This window comes from Bradysia coprophila (assembly GCF_014529535.1).
Source record: "Bradysia coprophila strain Holo2 chromosome X unlocalized genomic scaffold, BU_Bcop_v1 contig_128, whole genome shotgun sequence".
NCBI classification, from domain to species: Eukaryota; Metazoa; Arthropoda; class Insecta; order Diptera; family Sciaridae; genus Bradysia; species Bradysia coprophila.
In genome coordinates this window covers 332,847-358,567 of record NW_023503295.1, presented here as the reverse complement: position 1 = coordinate 358,567, position 25,721 = coordinate 332,847, and the positions used below count along the sequence as shown (strand labels likewise).

Below are 25,721 nucleotides of genomic sequence, written 5' to 3'. Positions count from 1 at the left end.
TAATTTTAAGTAGGCTTTTCACTCACTCACTTATGAACGAGCGTTTCAAAATACGGCCAGCCTTGTTATCTGCTTTCTACATAGACGACAGAAATAAACAAGAAGCTGTGACTGTATTACAAAGGAAGTAACAGCTGTATTGGCCGTCTGAGAATGGTTTCGTGTGTATTTTGTTGATCCGAGGCGTAGCCGAGGTCAATAAACACACGAAAACATGCTATGGGCTTTAGGCGCATGTAAAATATGAATAAAAACTTTGGATTTAAGTTACAAAAGGGTTCATTTCACTTCAAAAACAGATAGTTCGCGCGTGAGGCAAAATGGAGTGAAATGACAGAGTTTTCATATTCTTCATGATTTATTGCACCCCAGGTTGTAAATCAACTGAACTGTGCTGTACACAAAATTATGGCGCAATTTCTGTTCAGCTGAAATTTCGTAGTGAAACGCAGTTAAGTATAGTTTCCACTTAAAAAGAGCACTCCGTTTAGCCTCCGTCTACATGACAGTTTAAAAAAAAACACAAAAGAACTGTCACGCAAACGGAGTGGAAATTGAATTTATTTCAATTTTTTAAGTGCCCATTCCACTTAAAAAAAGTACGCCGTGAGAGAGCCGTTAGAGCGCCGTGAGAGCAAACTGTCAAATAAACAAAGAAAAATTGAAAAAATTCAATTTTGTCTCTCACACGGAGTACTTTTTTTAGAGGAAACTAAGCATTAAGGTGCCAGCGCAGTTCACCGTTTTGGGTCTCCGTTTAGACAATGAGCATGCGCAGAGAGAGAATTCTCTCTGTGCGCATGCGCAATATCTAAACGGAGACCCAAAACAGTGAACTGCGATTGCAGCTTTACTCCGTTTACGTGACAGTTCCTTTGTTCTATTTTATAACTGTCATGTAAACGGAGGCTAAACGGAGTGCTCTTTTTAAGTGGAAACTATACTTTAGAGTTACCGATAGCCATCATGTGTGAAATAATGGCGATCGGTGTAACCTCCTCATTATACAACCTTGATTGTACCGACACAATATAAATGTTCCACTGCAGCGAAATATGAGAGGACAACGCTTTTAGACAGTCGTGAAATGAAATGTGTGAACGTTGTATGTGAAATAATAAAAAAAGAAGTGAAAAATATGCGATTTTATTCCTTTTCGTAATAAACAAGGAATGTGAAAGGAGCAGGTCAATGACATCATATTGTGTAAGGCACGCCTGAGTTAAACTTGTCATTTAATGCCTTAAATGATACCGTGTGTCAGACATGCTTCAAATTTTATAGTCATTCAGACACTCTAGCACTACATACAAAATATAGAGACTTAACATACCATTCGTTAGCACTGAAATTTTCGCTTACTCAGACGTAGCATCACGGACGCCAAATCTATGTCTTAGATACTTATTAAGATTACCCGTTCTCAGTTTACCAGATGTGAGAAGTGGAGATGGAGTTCTTTCCACCTTACCAGACGCTGCATTTGTTGGTCGGATTCATGGGTGAGCCAGGAGGGCAATTATATGCTTTGGCAAAGTCTCTGGAATTCGATAGCGGTCCCAGCACACGTACAAATCCTGGCGAGTGAACGGACGATCGAATTTTCGTCAGTGCATCTTCGGGACGCATCGATCCGCACCAAATTTGCGCATAATTGAGGAAAAATAACTGATTGTGAGTTAAGTTTAAGCCGGGAACTTCAGGCTCTTCTCCGTTGATTAAAACCCATTTTCGGTAGGCCTAGCAACAACAAACAAAAACATTTGTTTTTCGAAAAATTTGAAACGCAAAACGCCATTACTTACACGAAATGCTTGTTTTAATCCCCCATTGTCTGCGATATTTTCTCCCTGTGTCATTCTACCATTCATAAACAATCCAACTTCATCAATTTTATAGCGTGAATATTGGTCGATAATGCACTGAGCCCGTTCTCTGAATGCCCGGATGGTGGCATTGTTCCACCATTGCATCATATTGCCTTCCTTGTCGAATTGTCGACCTGTAGTCACGGTAGAAATGTGGTCATTTTGGGTGAGATAACCGATTGAAAATGCCCAAAATGCCTAATTGCTCTTGACTTTTCTACGACTTTTGTTATCTAGCGCTAGCAGGGCTAGAACGAGAGTATGCCAGACTATTGCTTGGCAACCACATATCGTTGCAAATTTAAATTGGTGTCAAATCATGAAAATAAAGAATGGAATTAAAAAATAAAGTTTTCGTTGGTGTGCCTGCCAAGTCAAATTTTCAACTTGTCAGCCACTCCGAAACCGAATCTCGATTTTCTACGATGTTTGGTTTACTAGAGCTACTCTCGTTCTATCCCTTCTAGCGCTAGATGGCCAAGATCGTAAAGCAAATGTTTGTCGTAACGGGTATAGATAAGCTTTTAATAGCAATGGACCCTTTGCAAAATCTGTAGCCTACATTAAGGCGAAAATATTCGTTTTTTTGATCATTTCTCTGAACCAAAATCTTTTTTTGAAAATGTAAAACCATTAAACCACGCAAAAATGTGTTACTTTTAAAGGAAATATTGGTTTGTGAGTCATAACTTAACCCACTTGGAGCAACCTGTACAAGATTACACACATTTACACAATGTGCAAAGGATTAGTTTTTTATACGAATATTATTCCGCCTAAATGTAGGCTACAAATTTACAAAAGGTCCACTTATGTGGGACTTAACGTGCCACTTACCTTTGTCATCGAATCCATGTGTTATTTCATGACCGATAACGACACCTATACCTCCATAGTTTAAGGATTTTGGAAAATTCTGGCTGTAAAAAAGCGGCTGCAAAATACCAGCAGGAAACACTAATCCCGACAATAGTTGTGTCAATTGAACGAAGCACAAAAAACGCGTATCTCATAACTCACCGATATCATTTTTGTTGGGATTGTAAAATGCATTCACCACAGCTGGTTCTGTGGCCCATTTATCTTTATCCACTGGCTTCCGTAACATGTTTAGGTTCCTTTGGGCATCCCATTTTAAGATGCTAAATATATTATCCATAAAATGTACACTGACGATCGTTAGCTGGAACATAATTTATGTTCGAAAATTCAATTTAAATATGGCTGTTGCTATTCGCACTAGAGTGCGAATAGCCAATTGAGAGACTATTTGCACACCAATTTTTTTCTTCTTCATTTGTTTCAGTTGTAATTGTGAACAAATGTTAAAAGACATCAGTTCCACCTTCTTAACGCTAGGTGTAACTCAATTAGGGTGATGCAAAATGTATATTGTTTTACAAAAGGTTCTTATGTTTCATGTTGTAAAATGGAGCAAAAGTTCCTTAAGTTCCATGTTGTAAAAGGAAGCAAACGTTCCTTATGTTCCACGTTGTAAAAGGTAGCATAAGTTCCTTATGTTCCACGTTGTAAACGGAAGCATAAATTTCTTATGTTCCACGTTGTAAAAGGGAGCATAAGTTCCTTATGTTCCACGTTGTAAAAGGAAGCATAAGTTCCTTATGTTCCACGTTGTAAAAGGTAGCATAAGTTCCTTATGTTCCACGTTGTAAAAGGAAGCATAAGTTCCTTATGTTCCACGTTGTAAAAGGAAGCAAAAGTTCCTTAAGTTCCATGTTGTAAAAGGGAGCAAAAGTTCCTTAAGTTTCATGTTGTAAAAGGAAGCAAAAGTTACTTAAGTTCATGTTACAAGAGGAAGAAAAAGTTCCTTAAGTTTCACGTTGTAAAAGGAAGCAAAAGTTCCTTAAGTTCCATGTTGTAAAAGGGAGCAAAAGTTCCTTAAGTTTCATGTTGTAAAAGGAAGCAAAAGTTCCTTAAGTTTCATGTTGTAAAAGGAAGCAAAAGTTACTTAAGTTCATGTTACAAGAGGAAGAAAAAGTTCCTTAAGTTTCACGTTGTAAAAGGAAGCAAAAGTTCCTTAAGTTCCATGTTGTAAAAGGGAACATAAGTTCCTTATGTTCCACGTTGTAAAAGGGAGCAAAAGTTACTTAAGTTGCACGTTGTAAAAGGAAGCAAAAGTTCCTTAAGTTCCATGTTGTAAAAGGGAGCATAAGTTTCTTATGTTCCACGTTGTAAAAGGGAGCAAAAGTTCCTTATGTTCCACGTTGTAAAAGGGAGCAAAAGTTCCTTAAGTTCCACGTTGTAAAAGGGAGCAAAAGTTCCTTAAGTTTCACGTTGTATAAGGAAGCAAAAGTTCCTTAAGTCCATGTTATAAGAGGGAGAAAAAGTTCCTTAAGTTTTACGTTGTAAAAGGAAGCAAAAGTTCCTTAAGTTCCATGTTGTAAAAGGGAGCATAAGTTCCTTATGTTCCACGTTGTAAAAGGGAGCAAAAGTTCCTTCAGTTTCACGTTGTAAAAGGAAGCAAAAGCTCCTTAAGTCCATGTTATAAGAGGGAGAAAAAGTTCCTTAAGTTTCACGTTGTAAAAGGAAGCAAAAGTTCCTTAAGTCCATGTTATAAGAGCAAGAAAAAGTTACTTAAGTTTCACGTTGTAAAAGGAAGCAAAAGTTCCTTAAGTTCCATGTTGTAAAAGGGAGCATAAGTTCGTTATGTTCCACGTTGTAAAAGGAAGCAAAGGTTCTTTATGTTCCATGTTGTAAAAGGTAGAAAAAGTTCCTTAAGTTCCACGTTGTAAAAGGAAGCAAAAGTTCCTTAAGTTCCATGTTGTAAAAGGAAGCAAAAGTTCCTTAAGTTCCACGTTGTAAAAGGAAGCAAAAGTTACTTATGTTCCATGTTGTAAAAGGTAGCAAAAGTTCCTTAAGTTCCATGTTGTAAGAGGGAGCAAAAGTTCCTTAAGTTCCACGTTGTAAAAGGGATCATAAGTTCCTTATGTTCCATGTTGTAAAAAGGAGCAAAAGTTCCTTATGTTCCACGTTGTAAAAAAGAGTATAAGCTCCTTATGTTCCATGTTTTACAAGGGAACATAAGCACAATAGTCTCACAATTGACAATTCACACACGAGAGCGAATAGTCTCACTTCGTTTAAAAAATTTTGTACATACGTTTCCGTACTCCTTTTCTAATTCTTCATCGTCGGTTAGTATTTCCGGATATCCGATTCGTTCATTCATTGCGTCGGCTTTTTCTTTCGCCACTGCCCGCGTTTCATCGTCCATCCAATGAATATCAGCTAACAGTTCGTTAAAGGCTTCGCGTATGTTGTGTATCATTTCTAGTGCAGTTTCCTTTTCAGTGTACAAAACGTAAAATCAATTATACTGCCCATCACATGCGTGTAATAAAATTGACACAAATACTCGCTAGCTTAGCCAATTTTACTGTTGTATACCTTGCTCTCCTGATTGAAATTGTCCCGGATAAATAGAGCTCCCACAGCCATTCCTAATTTCTTGTTCGTCCATTCGACGCATTGTGACCACCGATGTCGTTCAGACTGAATTCCTAATAATATTTTGCGAAATTCCACTCTCTCCTTTGTTGTGAAATGACCGATTTAAGCACATGGTTGTTTAATGGAATGAAACACGATTTGAACTTACTCTCTGATAGTCATCAATCATATGAGTCATGATCGACATGACTAGCCTCCATATAACATAATTGTGGATAACTCGTCGATCAGTTTCAGCAAAAATGCGTCCCATTTGTATAAGGTATGGCATTGCATAGCTAACTACTGGTTCATTTGGTTGTAGCGTAATTTGATCACCTAAGGTTGTCTGCAAATATTCGTGCCAGTTTAATTGTGGCACATCTCTCTGTAGTTGTGGTAGTGTGATTTTCTTATATATAGCACTTGTATCGTGCCGGTCAGCTTCTGGCATCGATGCCTAAAAAAATAGGAAAGCTCAGATGTGATACATCGCTGATGATCGCATACAGCCGTCTGAACGTACATTGGCTAATTTCATTTCGAATTTGATTACTTCCTGTAGTTCGGTTCCAGCCGTTTCTGAATTGGCACCCAATAGAATGGCAATTTCTGTCATATACTTATGATATGCTACCAAATCTCCTTCACTGCTTGGTTTCAGATAATAGTCCCGTGAAGGTAGAGCTAACACAAGTTGATCCAACTGCGGAGAGGACAATGTTAAGTTCATTCTTTTCGAAAATTTAAACAGAAATGTGAAGGTGGCCAGAAAACTATTTAGTCAAACCGGTAGATGGCTTACAATTTTTAGACCCGTACGAAGTACTGGGGTCTTATAGGTTTACGCATACGTTTGTAACACGTCGAATGGGACTCCCTGAGTAAGGGGAAACCTATTGTGGTTGTCCAGAGATGCCAAATCAGCAAGAAAAAAAAAGTCCGTCTGTCCGTCCGTCCGTCTGTCTGTCTGCACGATAACTTGAGTAAAACGCATCCGATTTTGAAAATTCTTTTTTTCCCCGTTTGGTAATGTCAAAAGACAGGCTAAGTTCGAAGATGAGTGATTTTGGATCGACCCCTCCCGAGCTGTGGCCCAATAAGTGCTTTACGGTTTTTCGAAGATATCTCCGGACATTTAAACGCTATACTCGTAAATGATACATCGAATGAAAGATATTTACAATACCGATCGACAAAAAAAAAAGTTTATGGAAATCGGATGACCGACTTGTGAGTTAGACCCCTTGGTGTGAAACAGGCACAGGGCGGCAAGCAGTTTTTGCTTGTAGGTCGGCCACATTTGAACATATTTCGTCTATTTTAGCTTAGACCGTACCAATCAGGGAAAAAAAAGTTTTTGAAATTATGTTCTCCGGAGCGTGAGCTAGGTCTCTTGGAGTGAGCTCTTATCTGGCTACTCGGCCGTACAGTGAACGTGGAGTATTTTGTCAATATCTCGAGTAAATTTTGACCGAATTTCATGAATTTTTTTTTGTTTGAAAGGTATTAACGAATGTAAAGCGTCGGTACTATTTCCGGTCTCCTAACAAAATGGCTGCCGGCGGCCATATTGGATTTTATTAAAAGTGATATATCTTGGGAAAAATGGTACGTTGAGTGTTTCTGTTAACATGGAAATAATTTGTTATGTGTGTGGGGTTTCAGGGATTCCATATATGGACATCTATATATACCAATATGCAGCTATATTGAGCTATATACAGGCATATAGAGCTATATAATAGCATATATTTATCTGTGAAATGTTTATTTATAGTGAAATATAGTTAAATATAGCGGTATATAGCTGTTTAAATAGGAATTTATGAAATTTGACTTCGTACGGGGCTGTCTATATTGCCTCCGGCAATTTAATTGTATATGATAACAAGGCAAAGAGTGGATAATGTAAGTGATTTTAAAGGGAGAATAGTTTTTCAGCAGAGAAGAAAATGAAGTAAGAGAAATGAAGAGTTTCACATTAAAGGCTTTTGATACGAATAGGTGTTTCGTACGGGTCGGAGTTAGCCATGTTTCATTGGAGGAACGGGAAACTGCCATTGGCAACACTTCCTTATTTTCTGGTGAAATAACTTCACTCTGGTAAATGTTCATGAAATGTAAGAGCAGTTCACAGAGCGCTGACATTATTAATTTTATGACGAGACGTATGGGAAATGTGTGAGAATTATACAAAAATCTATTACATTTGATCTTCAGTTTCCAAACAGCATTTCTCTATTTCCGGAAAGCTCTTGGTTGGAGTTGACATTCTGGAACCATTCCGCTTGAAAGGAAAGCTCGAATCGAGCCGGTTGTTAAGAAGCTTGAGTTATATAAAATGTGTCTTTGACTCAAAATATACTTCTCGTGAAAAGAAATCTATCGTTTGCCTAGGAGGAATGTCGAAAAATGTTGGGACTTCAAATGAAGCAAGGACAGAAAAGGGAAATTTAATTCTGATTTAAGAGTTTTGTGGTTTGTAAATGATTCCACACAAAATTTGTTTAGCAAATGAAAAACTAGATTTTTTCTTTTTAGTGATAAATTCTTGTTGTTAGAGCGTACCCAGCCAAAATTCAGAAAATGAAAATCTAGATTTTCATTTGTTCAACGAAATTCTTCTGGAATCAATTACAAACCACAACACCTTCCAAAAACAGAAAACATGTCGAATTACACTTATCTCTTCCTGTACTGCAAACTAATGTAAATCATCAATTAAACATTTTACCTGTAGAATATTCACAGAAGAGTTTTTATCATCAGCGCCCACATATAGCTCCACCAAAACTGCTTCGCTGTATTCTCCTCTCAGTCTTCCGAGCATTGACTCAATACTAAAAGCCGGCGGTGTCCAGTTTTTTACAGCTACAGGCCACCCGCCCAAACTCTCCAGCACATTTCTGAGGGGCTTATCCCCAACAGCTCGAATTTCCTCTGCATTTTAATGGATGGTTAAGTAAAATTGCAACAAAATGTCATCGGTTTTTATAGCATATCTTACGTAGATCGATACAGCTTTTGTAGAAGTTTTTCGCTTTAATCGTGGCGGCACTATCAAAACTATTGATCTCTTCTTCTAAAACACCCTTCAATATAACCTGTTGCTGATCCGCTAACACCTCAAATGTACTGATCGAACTTCGATCCTCTGGTATTACATGCTTCTTATTCCATGTACCGCACGCGTACTAGAAAAAATGGAATGGAATTTAAAGAGAAGGATAAGGGGAAACTTCGACGGTGTTACTAATTACCTCGAAGAAATTTTCGCAGGGGTCTTGAGAGCGATCCATCGCAGACAGCAGCGAAGATGCTGTTAAACGAATAATTAATTTGTATTTTAAGATGGAAAAAATCAACTTTTAGACCACTGTTAAGTCTTAAGATGTCAGTGTGTTGTCGAGTATGCATAGACAGTTTGTCACTTTACCAAATCACTTAAATATTCACTACGGTCGTCGACTTTTAAATGAGTGACGTATTTCGTTTCAGCTGTTTTTCAGTTGATCCACACATACAAACAAATGTGCTATTGTGTATACGGTTGAACAATGTACACGCATGCGTGTGGCAATGGTAAAACCGTTTAAAGTCGTAAAACCATATTTGTTTGTATGAGTGTATCAACTGAAAAACAGCTGAAACAAATCACTTTAGAAATTAACAAAATTTTGCCTTGTGTAACAGCTCACCCAGAGAAAGTTTAACAGACTACCCTACACGGAAAAAACACAAAATGTCAATGTACGTCTGATTCGATCACGATTTACGTGTGAGTCGCAAATACTACATCTCCTACGTAGTATGTACATCGAAGTCGTAAAATTCTACGTCTACATCGTACAATAAACGGCTGAGTGAACCATTGGTTTTGTCCTCACTCAACTACAATGTACAAAACCAATGGTTCACTCAGTCCTTTATTGTACGATTTAGACGTAAAATTTCACGATCGATCATGATCGAATCAGACGTACATTGACATTTTCCGTTTTTTCCGTGTAGACACGACACAAAATCTTTTACTTCATTAGTTTCAACATACTTTTTGCCATGTAGGAAAGACTACATTAGCTAGACCTATTTTGCCGTTTAGGTCGTTATCATGCTCTTCTACATTTTCGATGATCTTTTCCCTTCTGCAAAGGATTTCCTAGGGCTATTGTGAACGTTGTTATAGTACTTTCAATAAAATTACGCGGGAAGAATATTCGGTGGTAGCATGTTTGCTGGGATCCTAGGATTCATTGCTCTTTAATCATGAACAGAAATTAGATGTAGTGTCCTACATTAGTATTAGCAACGCACTACAAGCATAAATGATCATAGTGACAGCTGTCAAATAAAGAAATTTTCCATATTTTTACAGCGCCAGAAATTAGATGACACACTGTCCACTACGTCCGTAAGCTGGAAAAGCGTTGGCATTAGTGTTATTAGTGTAAATTCAGACTGCTTTGACTGATGAATCACACAGTTATTGATGGATAAAATGTTCGAAATATTTTCCTCTTCATATTGTTTCACGCTTTGATACCAAGTCGACTCTAAAACAATTCTTTTCCAGCATTTTGGATATATTTTATAAATTCTACGGACGATTCACATCCAATTTAATATTTATAAGCGTAAAGTAGAGGCACTTCCTAAAAGTTTACAGACAACGAAAATGGTTGGAAATCGTTCACTGAATATGAAATTTAATGCAGGGGGATTATACACACAACTTTATACTGCTATCTATGACGCCGTCTTTTGTTCCTCTTCTCGTAAGTCGAATTACCGGTTATCTTAACAATAGGAAATATATAAATGCGAAAGAACTAGATTTCTTTACAAGAATAAATTTTAATACGTTTTTCCTTACTCGGCAAGACATTTAACTGTGACAGCTATCCAAAGAATACATTTACAAGGGTATATATAGCCATATATCCATATTCCGATCTCTCTATATATAATAACACATTTCTCGTTGCTCCACGTTGCTCCATGTCCCATAATAAAGTTCTATTTTGTTGTGATATAGGTATATATACTTACTACACATTGTATATGTAATATATTGGATGACAAGATGACAAGTATGGATATCAATTCTAAAGCTTATAGTTATAAATAGATGAAAGCAAACATAAAAAATATAAATTGAAATCTGAATCGTCTATTGTGTTAAATCCAAATACATTATGCAACTCAACATACGGAAAAGTAATTGCGAAGCTTTGTTCCACCGAGCCGACTATCGAACGCAAGCAAGGTGTGTTAAGGGTTGGATCTGATCCTGCAAATTGTTGGTTCTAGGGATTTAATGAGTATGCTGAGTCGTGTCGATGGATTGTTAAGAGCGCTCACCCCTTGGCAAATTTTTAGCCTACATTTGTGCGCAAAAATATTCGTTTTTTGATGATTTCTCTGAACCAAAATCTTTTTTCAAAAAGTTAAACCATTAAAGCATGCAAAAATGTGGTACCTATAAAGGAAAAATTGGTTTGTGGTTGATAACTTATCCCACTGGGAGAAACATTTGCAAAATGTGTAAATTACACATTTTGCATGTTTTCTCCCAGTAGGTAAAGTTTTGACTCACAAACCAAATTTTCCTTTAAAAGTAACACGTTTTTGCATGCTTTAATGGTTTAACTTTTTGAAAAAAGATTTTGGTTCAGAGAAATCATCAAAAAACGAATATTTTTGCGCACAAATGTAGGCTAAAAATTTGCCAAGGGGTGAAAGCTCTTAAGAGGCATCGGTGCTTTGCTGAAAAGCATACATTAGGGCGATTTTTGAATACTGTACTTTAGTTTACTTTTGATGATATCTTTCCATCAGAATCCTTTAAAATGTACGACCGCAATTCCGACCACAAAAATGGTAGCTTTCAACAGAAAATACATTTTGTTGTAGCAGTTTGACTGGCTATGAGAAACGTGAGTAGTTTATGAAAATTTCGTTAAACTGCTCACTTTTCTCAGAGCTGGTCAAACGACTGCAACCAAATGTATTTGCTGTTGAAAGCTAATTCGTGGTCGGAATTGCGATCGTACATTTTTGAAAAAGGATTCTGATTTAAAGAGATCATCAAAAATTAAATATGATGCACACAAATGAAGGCTACAATTTTAGCTAAGTACCTCTTAAACGATGAACCCTTCCAAATTTTTAGCCTACATTTGTGCGCAAAAATATTCGTTTTTTGATGATTTCTCTGAACCAAAATCTTTTTTCAAAAAGTTAAACCATTAAAGCATGCAAAAATGTGGTACCTATAAAGCAAAAATTGGTTTGTGGTTGATAACTTATCCCACTGGGAGAAACATTTGCAAAATGTGTAAATTACACATTTTGCATGTTTTCTCCCAGTAGGTAAAGTTTTGACTCACAAACCAAATTTTCCTTTAAAAGTAACACGTTTTTGCATGCTTTAATGGTTTAACTTTTGAAAAAAGATTTTGGTTCAGAGAAATCATCAAAAAACGAATATTTTTGCGCACAAATGTAGGCTAAAAATTTGCCAAGGGGTGAAAGCTCTTAAGAGGCATCGGTGCTTTGCTGAAAAGCATACATTAGGGCGATTTTTGAATACTGTACTTTAGTTTACTTTTGATGATATCTTTCCATCAGAATCCTTTAAAATGTACGACCGCAATTCCGACCACAAAAATGGTAGCTTTCAACAGAAAATACATTTTGTTGTAGCAGTTTGACTGGCTATGAGAAACGTGAGTAGTTTATGAAAATTTCGTTAAACTGCTCACTTTTCTCAGAGCTGGTCAAACGACTGCAACCAAATGTATTTGCTGTTGAAAGCTAATTCGTGGTCGGAATTGCGATCGTACATTTTTGAAAAAGGATTCTGATTTAAAGAGATCATCAAAAATTAAATATGATGCACACAAATGAAGGCTACAATTTTAGCTAAGTACCTCTTAAACGATGAACCCTTCCAAATTTTTAGCCTACATTTGTGCGCAAAAATATTCGTTTTTTGATGATTTCTCTGAACCAAAATCTTTTTTCAAAAAGTTAAACCATTAAAGCATGCAAAAATGTGGTACCTATAAAGCAAAAATTGGTTTGTGGTTGATAACTTATCCCACTGGGAGAAACATTTGCAAAATGTGTAAATTACACATTTTGCATGTTTTCTCCCAGTAGGTAAAGTTTTGACTCACAAACCAAATTTTCCGTTAAAAGTAACACGTTTTTGCATGCTTTAATGGTTTAACTTTTTGAAAAAAGATTTTGGTTCAGAGAAATCATCAAAAAACGAATATTTTTGCGCACAAATGTAGGCTAAAAATTTGCCAAGGGGTGAGAGCTCTTAAGAGGCATCGGTGCTTTGCTGAAAAGCATACATTAGGGCGATTTTTGAATACTGTACTTTAGTTTACTTTTGATGATATCTTTCCATCAGAATCCTTTAAAATGTACGACCGCAATTCCGACCACAAAAATGGTAGCTTTCAACAGAAAATACATTTTGTTGTAGCAGTTTGACTGGCTATGAGAAACGTGAGTAGTTTATGAAAATTTCGTTAAACTGCTCACTTTTCTCAGAGCTGGTCAAACGACTGCAACCAAATGTATTTGCTGTTGAAAGCTAATTCGTGGTCGGAATTGCGATCGTACATTTTTGAAAAAGGATTCTGATTTAAAGAGATCATCAAAAATTAAATATGATGCACACAAATGAAGGCTACAATTTTAGCTAACTACCTCTTAAACGATGAACCCTTCCAAATTTTTAGCCTACATTTAGGCGGAAAATATTCGTTTTTTGATGATTTATCTTAATCAAAATATTTTTTTTAAAGCTCGCAAAAAAGTGTCACTTTTAAAAGAAAAATTGGTTTGTGGGTGATAACTTATCCCACTTGGAGAAACCTTTGCAGATTGTGTAAATTTATGTAATCTGCCCAAATTTCTCCAAGTGGGTTGAGTGATGACTCACAAACCAAGTTTTCCTTTTTTGCGTGCTTTAATGGTTGTTTAGTGGTTTTTCAAAAAAGGTTGTTAGTTCAGAGAAATCATCAAAAACGAATATTTTTCCGCCTAAATGTGGGCTACTAATTTCCAAATGGTTCATCGCTCTTACAAAGGAAAATCATATTCGAGCCTTAATATTTCTGTGATTACCACTGGATATCTTCCTTCTACAAATATTTTAATAAGGCACTCGACCGAAAATATTGGTAAATGGAATTATTTTTAACGCTCAAACCAAAAACTAATAACGTTCGTGTATTACCACCGTAATGATGAATGGAGCAGATATAATGCAAACAGTAATGTTAACCTCAACAGTTTTATCAAAGACATACGGTGGACGTCGTTGTCAATCGCCATCATTTATATTTGAAATTTACTGTACAGCACAGTGATTTCACAAAAAAAAAAGTTGTCATAATCGTCCATCGAGACCACATTTTGTCAATATTGAAAACCTTTGTGGAATTGAAACATTGGAGCAACATTGTTTTGTCGTTTCACTGCATTTACATTTACATTGTATTAATAGTCTGAATCATTTTTACCATCACCTGTATATGTGCATCCATTCATGTTTTCACGATTAATGATAATAAAATCAATGGAAATGTTAGATGAAGTGGAGAAAATGATAAATATTTCAGTTATCCAAACGCTATTATGTTCTTTCACACGGTTATATAAATGGAGAGGCAACGAATTTTCGTTGGTCGTCATTGTAAAAGTTGACATATGTGCTGGGCTGATGGTATTATATATTAATCGGGTGATAATGTTCCTTTCTAGAGTTCCATCGAAACACTTTTCCTTCTCAAAGCTCTTATCGATCGAATTGTAACTCGACTTAAAAGTGTTGTAAAGTGTACACATTAAGTGTATTGTCTGAATAAGTTTTCGACACATTATTTACAACGTTTACAACCCTCCTCGAAGATTTTTATTTTGGTAATTTCTTCGTTCGATTTTTTCAGGTGGAAAATTTCCTTGCGACACATGACATACATTCTGTTCGTTTATTTACATGAAGTTGATGGTGGATAATAATATTTAGATGGAATCAATTTGACTGCTCCCGTACGAAGTGTAGAGGCTAGTGTGTTTGCGATTAACTTTGTGAAATTCCAGTAGTGACACAAAGTCGCAAAAAATACTAGTTTTCAATAATCTGTCATTTAGTAGCCTAGAGTCATCTAACTAGTAATTTTCTATCGACAGCTAGGATAAACATAAATCATATTTCAATGTTTTTTATAAGAATTAAATTTTAACTAGGCCCCACCTTTTGGGTGGATCAAATCCCTTGACTGATTGATTTTCTCACTAGATTTTGTGATTTTAACAAAAAATATCATAATGGTCTTCCCTAAAGCAGCTCTTTGTCTTGCTTTGGCATAAATTGTTCATTTCTTTTATTTTATTCAAAACATATTTCCAGAATAAACAAAGTGAACTATGCCTTACATTTTCAAACGAGCGATGCTTAAGAGTGATGTCGTTAAAACCAAGGTTCTGAAAGAACAGGTTAAGACACCCACGAGGGCGGCTGACACACAAATTTTGACAAATAGATGCTATTTATTGAACATACTCATTACAGATTGTTTGAAATGTCAACTTGAAGGAAAAAAAAAGATTTTATCAGGTTGACATTTCAAACAATCTGTATTGAGTATGTTCGATAAATAGCATCTATTTGTCAAAATTTGTGTGTCACCGCCTTCGTGATCAACTCAGATGTGTCTTAACCTGTTCTTTCAGAACCTTGGTTAAAACATCGAACAAAATCAGACATTTTGGGACAAGGTGTCACGGATTTTATTGAATTATAGCTCATTCGATTCGTTGAACTGATGCGAGTAAAACGTAGTAATACGTTTGGTGAAATTTATTTTGTTGTCGACGATCGAGGTAGTGAAGTAAGGTCCTGGCAAAAGTGGCCCAAAATCGTTTTTTTTTTGCAATTTTTTTTGCGACTCGAGTGAAACAACTTCGGGAAAAACGTTTTTAGCTACGTTTGAAGGTCTTGAAGAGACGCAAAATTTGAGTATACTTACCACCAGGTCCATGTTCACCTGACGGTGATATTAATGACTTTAGATGAAAAAATCGGTGATTTTCCGAAGTACCTGAGCGACTGCAGTGACACAAGTCCGAGACATGGTATGTATGGTGGGGGTAGGGTAATCTCGCACACCACACAAATTCATGGTGTGCGAGATTCACCTCTAAGTGGTGATTCTCGCACAGTCATGACATTTCGTTACATGTCGTAAAAGGACGCATACTATGATCGCGTGTGCGAGATTCCCCGACACCGTATGGTGAGAGAGCCTAGCTTCTGTAGTACCAGAACATGCAAAAACATCCTTGGATAAGTTTCACTGCAAAGTGTTGGAGCGACTTTAGTGGAAGTCCACCCCAAGCCGACGAAATTTATCCCTTTATTTCGTTTGTTTCTCGCTTTTTTGAGGTTTTTTGTGCGTCTATTCATTATTTATTGCTGATAAGAGTGAGCTTAACTTAAATAAAGAATTGTTCGATGTATTCACGTTGTTCTTATACTATTGCAATCCAAATTTCGATCTATTTCGACTACTGTCTTTATAAAAGTGGGGTATGAAGCATTTTTGGACGTGTTTTGTGGCTATTCAATATTTATTTTGAATAAAATTTCAATAATATCCGTGACCCCTTGTCCCAAAGTTGTTCGAAGATTTCGCGATATCACTCTTAAAGCAAAAAAATATCGTAAGCCTATTCGCAACGGAGCAGAAAAGAAAAAAAAAATTCTTATAATTTTACTGTGACATGTCCCGTTTCTGTGTTTAACTAGTCTTACATGAAATACAAGATCTGATGAGGCTCAATATGCTTATATTGCAAGTTCTGTTCTTAAACAATTTGACATTCTAGATTCGTGTTTCCATCTGTTATTTCCACGGAAATTGTTACTTCTCCTAATATTTCATTACTCGAGCAACTAAAAATTTCAGTAGAAAAAAAAACGGTAGAAGCACGAATCTAGAATGTCAAATTGTTGAAGCTATTACTTTTATCTCCTGTAATGTCATAATATTCACAATTTGAGTGTCACTTTTAGAATCAAAATGGGCTAGATTTAAACACGTCATTCACAGAACGTACGTTTATTAACTGAAAATTTCGATAATTTCTCATTTGCGCACGGCTAACTTCGATAATTTCACATTTATTCACGGACAACTTCGATAATTTCTCATTTATTCACTGAAAATTGACAAATTCTTAACAGTATACTAGATGTGTGTTTTATTTGTGGGGAATATGAATGAGTGACGGCGTCATGGCGTGTTTATGTTTCAGTTTGATTTTTGAAATTTGTTTTTTATGGTGATTATGACATTACAGGAGATAAAACCTTGTTCCTAACACGGTAGTAAATGGGGGTTTTGCGCACACGATGTGTTGCCGAACTCGCTTCGCTCGTATCGGCAATCTCACATCTAATGCGCAAAACAATCCCATTTACTACCTTATTATGAAAATAGCTATTTGCATTAATGCGACGCGTGTTTAGTATAGTTGGGCAAATGTATATTACTCTTCATTCGTACTTCTTAATCGCAAGCATGTGTAAATTAATCTTCATGATGTTCATGATGGAGAGGAAAAAGTCACAAGAATTTTTATTCCTTTGATCGTACTTTCCAGAGAATTCATAAAGGAAAATGTACACCAATACACCATACAAACGAAACAGACATTCGGGTCTCTTGGCGCCTTCAAAGCAAAATAATGTTTTTTCTATGTGAAAATGTAATCGAATTTAATTACAAGTTGGTCGTGTAAATTAAAGTTTTTGTTAGAAAGTGTACTTATCCCGAGGAACAATTAAACTTACCCGTATTTATACATTCCTCCGTAAGGCAAACGTTTCTTTGATGATTTTCTGAAAAATAAATAAACCAATTCGGCATTTATATTTGAATTGAACATTAAAACCAGTCGTACTCTTTTATGAATTGTTATTTTGTAAAGGTTCTGTCGATGTGAACGTATAATAATGGGCTTGAGGAATAACGATTCGAACCGTAAACAAGAAGCAGGCAGCCAAAAAGTTTATTCGAAATTTGCGACTCATTATTTAAGTGACGGTTTTTGTTTAGAGATCCGTTTATGTAGTAAACATCTATAGCGAAACTTGCTAAGCCTTTGTTTCGTCTTTAATATGTATTTAAGTTTCATACAATTTTTGGAATAAAAAAAAACTTTTTGTCCTTAAAGGCGACAACGAATAGGATTTACATCGTCGCTAACAAAAAAAAATTATCTTTTACTTCACAATGTCTTATATTTCTCGCTGCACCCACAGCACTCACAGATGACGTTATAACTCCGAGGGTCCTCGTGAGTAATAAATACTAAGGTCTAAGTTCTTTGGAAATTGTTATTTTGACTTGTGTGACTGCATCCATCACGTTCAGCGCGAGCTACGAACGTTACACTTGTTTAAATGAAAATCTCCAAATCAGTACGCAATGAACCATTGCAATCGGTTCGGATGTTCAGTTGTAGTTTTAGTTTAATCCTCCAGAGTTAATGTTATTCTACTTTTTTGCGCAAGTAAAAAGCGCAACTGGAGTACCCAAGCTGTTCTTCTACGTTTCTCTGATTTCTCTCCTTTAAACGACATATGAGAGAATTCAGGTAAACGGAGAAGAACAGCTCGGATTCGAAAATTGCGCTTTTTGCGTGTGCAAAACAGTAAACAATAATTTTGCATTAGAGAACGTAAGATTTTTAGAACAGAAAATTCAAACGAAAACACAAACGGAAAGGGCAAGTTTGACAGCTTCGCTGAAAAATATTTAAATTAAGGATTTTAATATTTAAACAAAATACAAATGTGTAGGGCATGATTTCAGTAGTCCGGTAAGCTAACTGATTTGTTAATCAGGCCAATATACACTACCGTTCAAAAGTATTCGATCATTGAGTGTTTTCAGTCTAAATTGGCAAACTTTGAGAGGGCGCCAAAAATCGAAATGGTACCGGTTTTTCACGAAAGATGGCGATAAGATAAGACTTTGAAAATGTGATGTTTGCATTGATGCATTGAATCCGAAAATTCAGGCCGTAAGTGTGTCTAAAATTTGAATTTGAAGTGAACGATTCGATGAAAAAGTGAACTGAAAAATACATTTCAACGCTTCATTGTATGAAAATGACGCTACGTTAGAAAGACCGCCGCACTTTCCATTTTGAATTTCGACCGCACTTACGGCGTGAATATTGGCCTGATTGAGAAAACAATTAGATTACCGGACTCCTTAGATCAGAGCCTAATATTTGGGAATCGTTTTTGAGAATTTTTGGGAATTTAGGGAATTTTTGGGAATTTTTGGGAATTTTTGGGAATTTTGGGAATTTTGGGAATTAATTCCCTAAAATTCCCAAAAAATTTCTTTTCTTTGCATTTTTATAATTAAATGCTCGTAAAAGTACAGGAAAAGTTCAAAAACCTTTAAAAACTATGAACAAGCAAAAAAAAATTTGGATTTTTTTTGGAATTTTAGTGAACTTTTGAGAATTGGTTCCCAAATATTATGCTCTGAAGGATATAATTCTTGTCGATGTACTCGCACCAGCCAGGGCGTATACTGTACTTGTAGGTCTCTCCAAAGCCGACATTAGTACAACACTACAATAATTTAAGAGCAATCTACACTCCGACCCCCTATGAAATACATTTTTGATGATAACTTTTTATTCGAATTATTTTTGAAAAAAGTGGCCTCATCGTTTGGTGCCAGAACATATAAGGTTTCGATAGCCACTGGAATTGTCCAGATTGATGTAGTGTACTGAGAAAAGACTCAAAACTCCTAAAATTTGTGTTTTTTGTGATATTTTTTGGACTTTTGAGTTTTCTCGGCGTAGACTGCATCAATTTTGACAATAAACCGCGAGCGTTAGTCCATATTATTTTTATTTCAATGAACACATCAAAAACACACTGAAAATGTATATTGATATTGGAAAAGTGGAATTTGAAATTCTTAATTTCAGTTTAAAAATCCGCTCCAATTTTCAAAAAATCTCGCGCTTGAAAAAAAAAAAACAATTTCGTGACTTAACAAATTGGGATGTTTTATTTGTTGACAGTTTGTTTTAATTGTGATCACCGAGTTAACCAAAAAACCAACACTAACAAACAAAATATTCCTATCAGCTGACAGATACCTAATATCCCATTTCGATTCTTTAGAGTTTCCGTACGTGAGTTCATCATGGCAGTGATTTTTTTAATTAATTTCTATAAAAAATATAAAAAGTGTTTATAACAGAACTAAACTTTTATTAAAAAAGGCTCGCGGTTTATTCTGGTGGCTATCGAAACTTTATAAGTTGTGGCACCAAACGATGAAACCACTTTTTTCAAAAAATATTCTAATAAGAAGTTATCATCGAAAATGTTTTTCATAGAAGGTCGGAATGTAGACTGCTCTTAAAATAATTATTTTTGAGTTATAGCCGAAAAAGGGTTTTCGGTACCCTCTGACATGCTTTCAACTTTGAACACTTTAACCGAAAATTTAAAAAAAATGTTCGAAAAAAATGAAAGATACGATTCTCTAGAATTGAAGACGAATCTATCACTCCTTAAAATCGGAGACCACTTGTTCCCCTATCACCATCACCTCCAGTTTTGGCGATATGCCGCTTAAGCTCAATTTACTGAATATATTATATTCAATATGTTCTGAAATATTTGTTGTGTTTTTTGGTAATTTTTGAAAATTTAGGGAATTTTTGGGAATTTAGGAAATTTTTGGGAATTTTTGAGAATTTTAGGGAATTTTTGGGAATTTAGAGAATTAATTCCCAAATATTAGACTCTGCCTTAGATCAAGCGCTACACAATGGTATTTTGTTTAGAATCCTTGCAGTCAGAATTTAATTATGTTTCAGTGAATCTGTCAAACATTCTCTTTTCGTTTGCGTTTCCATTTGTGTTTTCGTTTGGATTTTCTGTTCAGAAACTCTGACGTTCCCTATTGAATTTTCCTATTGTTGTTTCGTTCTCACTATTTTCAATGACTAATTTGACATTTTATTACTGCACCGGTGTGCTTTGAGGTCGCTTAGTTAATTTTTTTTCAAATTTCCTATTTACCTCTATCTCGCTTTCTTTAAGGCTGACTGGACTATACAATGTATAGTATACATTATGACAGGCTTTTGCAATTTTTGTTGACAATGGGTCATTATCGATAAGTGTTTCCGTTCGCTCATCCTCATGTCCGGAAATTAAATATTAAACGCGAAGCCAAAATTATTTATCAAATGAAACGAATTTGGTTGCTGATAATTTGACACCAAGCTCAAATGCACATTTGCCCCGTATCAACAATTACGAATAATTCATCTTTGTCAGTACAAATCACGTCACACCTCACTATCAGTCGAATTTATTTTTAATTTTGTTTTTTTTTTATCAACAAAGATTTTCAAAATGTAATTAGGAATAGCTTCATCATAGACACTAATCAAAACGAACGCTATAGCGATTTAGTGACGCAGATGTCCGTTGGACACGTTAAATGAGGAGATATACGCTGGGTGCTGCCGTTATGAGGCTCTAGATCGCAAAATATAAGACATCTGAAGAATCGCTTTAACAAGTCCCACTCGAGTATACGATGAACAGAATTTAATTTCCTGGATCATTTCATTTTAATCATTCGAACAGACTTGACCCACTTATGTTACCGTATTTACGATTAAAAACATTTCATGAAAAATGTAATAAACGGCTGTATCCGCTTCGAACCGCACAGAACGCCCAGTTTCACTGCATTTATTTATTACATCTTTAATAAGTTAATGTGTTCGCAATAAAATATTCGTTCAAGACCGCCAATGCTGGACGAGCTGAAGTGCTAAGTACTCAATAATATCTGAAGCAGTTGCTGTTGTGTCAATAAAATTTTCTACTCAATCTGTTTCAACACTCGCTTTGGCGGTAAATCAGATATCCACTTTAGGTGTTAAATCGAAGATTGTACACAATTTTCATTGAACGTGTGTTGTATGTGCAATGTGTCTACATGTAATCATTTTTACCAGACAATTTAAGTACCTGTCAAAGTAATTAATTAAATTTGATTAATGATAATGAGAAACGCATTCCATCTGAATGTCGACGGTTTTGTGTTTGCGTTTCACTTCATTTATGGAAAACGTTGCTAAATAAATTAATCGCAATAATTCGCTAGAATATCACGTTTAGAAGTCTCAGATCAGGTTTGAATATTCATTGTCGACCAAATCGATATAATTCAAAAATCTATGCAATATGTCGGTGACTGTCGTCAAGATTTTTTTTTTTTAACAGAATATTTTACATTTAGGTCGCTATTTACACTGATAAGTGTGATGGAGCGTGTGCCTTATGTTTGAAATTGAATTGATAAAACTAACGGTAGGTACTTGGTAGTCCGAAACATTGGAGGGGTTTGCATTTTTCGATCTACAAAAATTTTACTTATTTTCTTGTATGAAGACAAGGGGAAGTGGAACTATAGGAACCATTGCACCATATAAAAAAAATCATCAAATTTTCCACACGCTCGCTATTGTCAGTGGCATATTTGTAAGTGTTGAAGCTTGATAGCAAAAATGATTTCTAATCAAAATTTTCATCTTGATAGGAGCAAGAAAATATAGGCATCACGTTCATATAGTCCGGTGGGAATACAAATAATGCCCAAATTTCACTACGGAAGTAAGCGAGTTTACATTTAAATATTTTCAACTGACAGTTGCACAAAATAACGCTGACGTCATATAATAAATGTCAAAAACTAAGCGTTAAAATGATTTGATGTGCGGTATGTTTTAAAATAAAAGGCGCACTTACAGCGTGAATACTTTACATGGCAATGGGGCAAGTGATGGAAATGGTACTTCTTGTGTGAAATATACCGATCGATTTGTAGCCGAGTAATGTAAAGGCCCGTCATTGGGAAATGACAGGACAGTTTCCCGAAAATGTATGGAAAATTTTATCACAAAAATTCACCGAAAAGTCCAAAGAAACTCACCTCTGATACTTTCCATTGTATTCGGGCATAGTTTCTTTAGGTCGCCAAGGCATATTTGAACACTAAAACACTTTTTACTCGATGCAAAAACAAAAAGGTTTATTTTGTTTTGTCGCGACAAAAACACAGAAAATATTTCGACACAACTGTGACACTCAGCTATTATAAGTACTAGAATGAATGTTTGCTGTGTTCACTTCGGCGGTAAAATATTTTCATTCAAAAAAGTGTCGGACATATTATAAAAATCATGAAACAGTTGACAAAGGGTAGCGTATACATTTAATAATGCTCATCGACCATTTTGCAAAGCTTTACGAGAGCTCAGCGGACATTCTTTCAACGATGGGAAAGCATTTATTAAAAATTTAACCTCTCGTAAGACTGTGCTGAGCGTAAATAAATGTTCGTTCCTCTTTAGTAAGCTAAGAAGACTTCGCCAAGTCTAATTATGCCACCTCGTTGTATAAAAATATCGGCTGAGTTCTAATAATTCTTCGCTGAGCTTTACCAAACCTCCGCTGAGCTCTAAAAATTCTCTCCTAGGGCTCAGGAAGTGTCCGTTAGGCCTAAGCAAGTTGCAAGAAGGCTAATGGAGCGAATCGGTCACTCAGAGGAGTTCTACCAAAGCTAAGTGGAGTCTTATTAAATCATAGAAACAATTATTAGTTATCCGCTGATGCTTATTGAGTGTTCGCTTAGCTTCATTGCCTTAGTAAAACGTACTAAATCCTGGCGGACTCTTACGCCTAGCGGAGAATTATTAGAGCTCATTGGAGGTTTGTTAAAGCTCAGCGAAGAATTATTGGAGCTCAGCGGAGGTTTGTTAAAGCTCAGCGGAGAATTATTCGAACTCAGACAATATTTTTACTCAAAGAGATGGTATAATTAGACTTAGCGAAGTCTTGTTAGCTTACTGAAGGAGTGGGAGAGGTTACAATTTTAATAAATGTCTACCATCGTTGAAGTGTCAGACACTTTTTTGAAAGAAAGATATTTTACCGCTGAAGTGAACACAGGAAACATTCATTCTAGTACTTATAATAGCGGAGTGTCACAGTTGTGTCGAAATTATTTCTGTGTTTTTGTCGCGACAAAACAAAAAAAACTTTTTGTTTTTGCATCGAGTAAAAAGTGTTTTAGTGTTCAAATATGTCTTGGCGACCTAAAGAGACTATGGCCGAATACAATGGAAAGCATAAGAGGTGAGTTTCTTTGAATTTTTTCGGTGAATTTTTGTGATAACATTTTCCATACATTTTCGGGAAACTGTCCTGTCATTTCCCAATGATGGGCCTTTTAATCCCAAAATAATCCCGTTTAATCCCAAGAGTGATTAACTCCTCGAATTCACATGATCCATATGATCCGAAAACTGTGCTAACGCGAGTGACTAAAAGTTTTTTTTTACTTACGTGTTACACATCGGTGGGTAATAGCTACAACAATAGCACCAATAGCTGCACCAAACAGAATAAATACCAAAGCGAACAGTAAAAACCGATTACGTATTTTTGAGTCATGGTAAATGTAGCTAAAACTAAAATTCCTAACAATAGATGTTCGTGTCGCAGTCCTTGGTCCAAAATTTACAATCAATGGCTTGGCTGGTGGTGTATTTGTGTCTAACAGTACACCCATAGATTCGTCCATATTCGAACCATTTTCGATATTTGATCGAAGGTAACCGTTATTTTTAACATTTGGATGTTTATCGTATAGCTGAAGGTCCTTATTCGGTGATGTCATTTTATTTTTGCTAAAATTTTCTCTATTTTTGTTTTTTGTTTTTTTTTTTACTTTATATCACAACACATATCATTGTAAAATTTACTTTTTAATTTCTGTTAGATTTTTACTTCTTCTCTTTAAATCATACTCCAGCCGTACGATCCGTATGACGTTAAATCACTAAAAAATATATTTTTTTGATAGTGTTTCTTGCACTCGGCATGTTAAATTAACTTCAGCATTTTGCTCATTTTACTAATTGAATATCATAACGTACACACTTCTTTACTGATTTTGTTTTTTTTTTGTTTTAATTTATTTTTGTTTTATGCACACGGTCAACCACTAACCAGTTCAGTGTAATATTTATATAAATATATATGCCACAATGGTCACATTGCGTTAATTACTTATCGACTGTCTCACATTATTAATTGTGTGGAGTGTGTGTTGTGTGTTGCCTTTTTTATTATTATTCTCTTCAGCAACTTTCATTGAATCACATAATTTAAATCGATTTCATGTACAGGTAATAATAAACACAACCTAAAAAGCCAAAACATCAACTTCGAAAATATGTACAATATATTTATTGATAAAAGCGTTTTTACTACGAACTTACGTTATAGTGTAAAATTGGTTGGTTCGTAATTTATTTATTTTTTTTCTTCAATATATTCATATATACGCTTTGAGTGAGATGATGCGTTCATTATGATATTAAAACCAAAAACGGAATGTCGCATCACCCAGAAATGTTCCGAATGGAAATCATTGCAGTATTGAATTGCAATGGTAAAATGAATGTTGCAGAATCGAAAACCAATCAAATTTTGAACAAATAAATCAAACAAAAAATACGAGTGCCTATCATTGACAAAACCGGTCTGATTCGTTTTACGTAAAACGGATTTATGAAATTTTTTTTTTTTTTTTCAGGTGAATTAACGTTGTCTAATCAACTAGCTTTGAAACACTGAAAGTTTTATCTCTAAGTCCTGAACTTTAATAAACATCAAAAAAAAAGAAAAACAACGTAAAATCGGTATTTATATTTTATAAAATGACAATTATTTATATATCGTTTCGAAATTCAATGCTCTCTCCCTACAATATTATATCTACCACTTTCAGCCGGTCTGTTTATAATAATTGACAACAGGATTTAATACCACGAAAATACTTTAACACAAAATAAAAAAAAAGAAAACGAAGAAATATAAAAGAAAAATGCAAACTGAAACGCATGCGCTACACTCTCTCTCTCCCTCTCTCACTACTCACTGTTCCACTCTCTGTTTATTAAAATACGACTCCACCATTTCTCCGCTTTTCATTTTTATGTTTATTGATATTGTATATTGCATTGGAAAAACACAAAAAAAGAAATGTTTGAATTAAATATTTAAATGGGAATAATTTGTACGTTCTCGATGTGTTAAAAAAATGACTTTTCACATTTCCGCCCCGTATTTGCACGGTTTGTTTGAACTATAGTAAAAATGATTACAGTTGTTGAAAAAAACGAAAGAACGAAATCGCTGTGGAAACTTTAACTAGAGCCATGCTTATCAACGAAAAATAT

General features: G+C 35.4%; 1 protein-coding gene across 5 annotated transcripts; it reads right to left on the bottom strand.

Annotated features, from left to right (window-relative positions):
- Nucleotides 1-663: 663 nt before the first annotated feature.
- LOC119067673 (neprilysin-1) lies at nucleotides 664-25,721 on the bottom strand. Of its 5 annotated transcripts, none has more exons than XM_037170784.1 (14): nucleotides 25,375-25,721; nucleotides 23,821-24,682; nucleotides 17,200-17,247; nucleotides 8,582-8,640; nucleotides 8,329-8,515; nucleotides 8,056-8,261; nucleotides 5,845-6,024; nucleotides 5,488-5,778; nucleotides 5,277-5,420; nucleotides 4,990-5,172; nucleotides 2,889-3,051; nucleotides 2,706-2,825; nucleotides 1,806-2,002; nucleotides 664-1,740 (listed from the first exon to the last, which is right to left on the bottom strand). In XM_037170784.1, exons 2-14 carry the CDS (start codon nucleotides 24,152-24,154, stop codon nucleotides 1,468-1,470), a joined length of 2,385 nt encoding a protein of 794 aa, XP_037026679.1. In that variant the 5' UTR covers nucleotides 24,155-24,682; nucleotides 25,375-25,721; the 3' UTR covers nucleotides 664-1,467. The 5 variants fall into 5 exon arrangements, with proteins under 5 accessions (XP_037026679.1, XP_037026677.1, XP_037026675.1 ...); XM_037170782.1 differs by having other exon boundaries at nucleotides 25,421-25,721; XM_037170780.1 differs by lacking the exon at nucleotides 25,375-25,721 and adding an exon at nucleotides 24,759-25,341.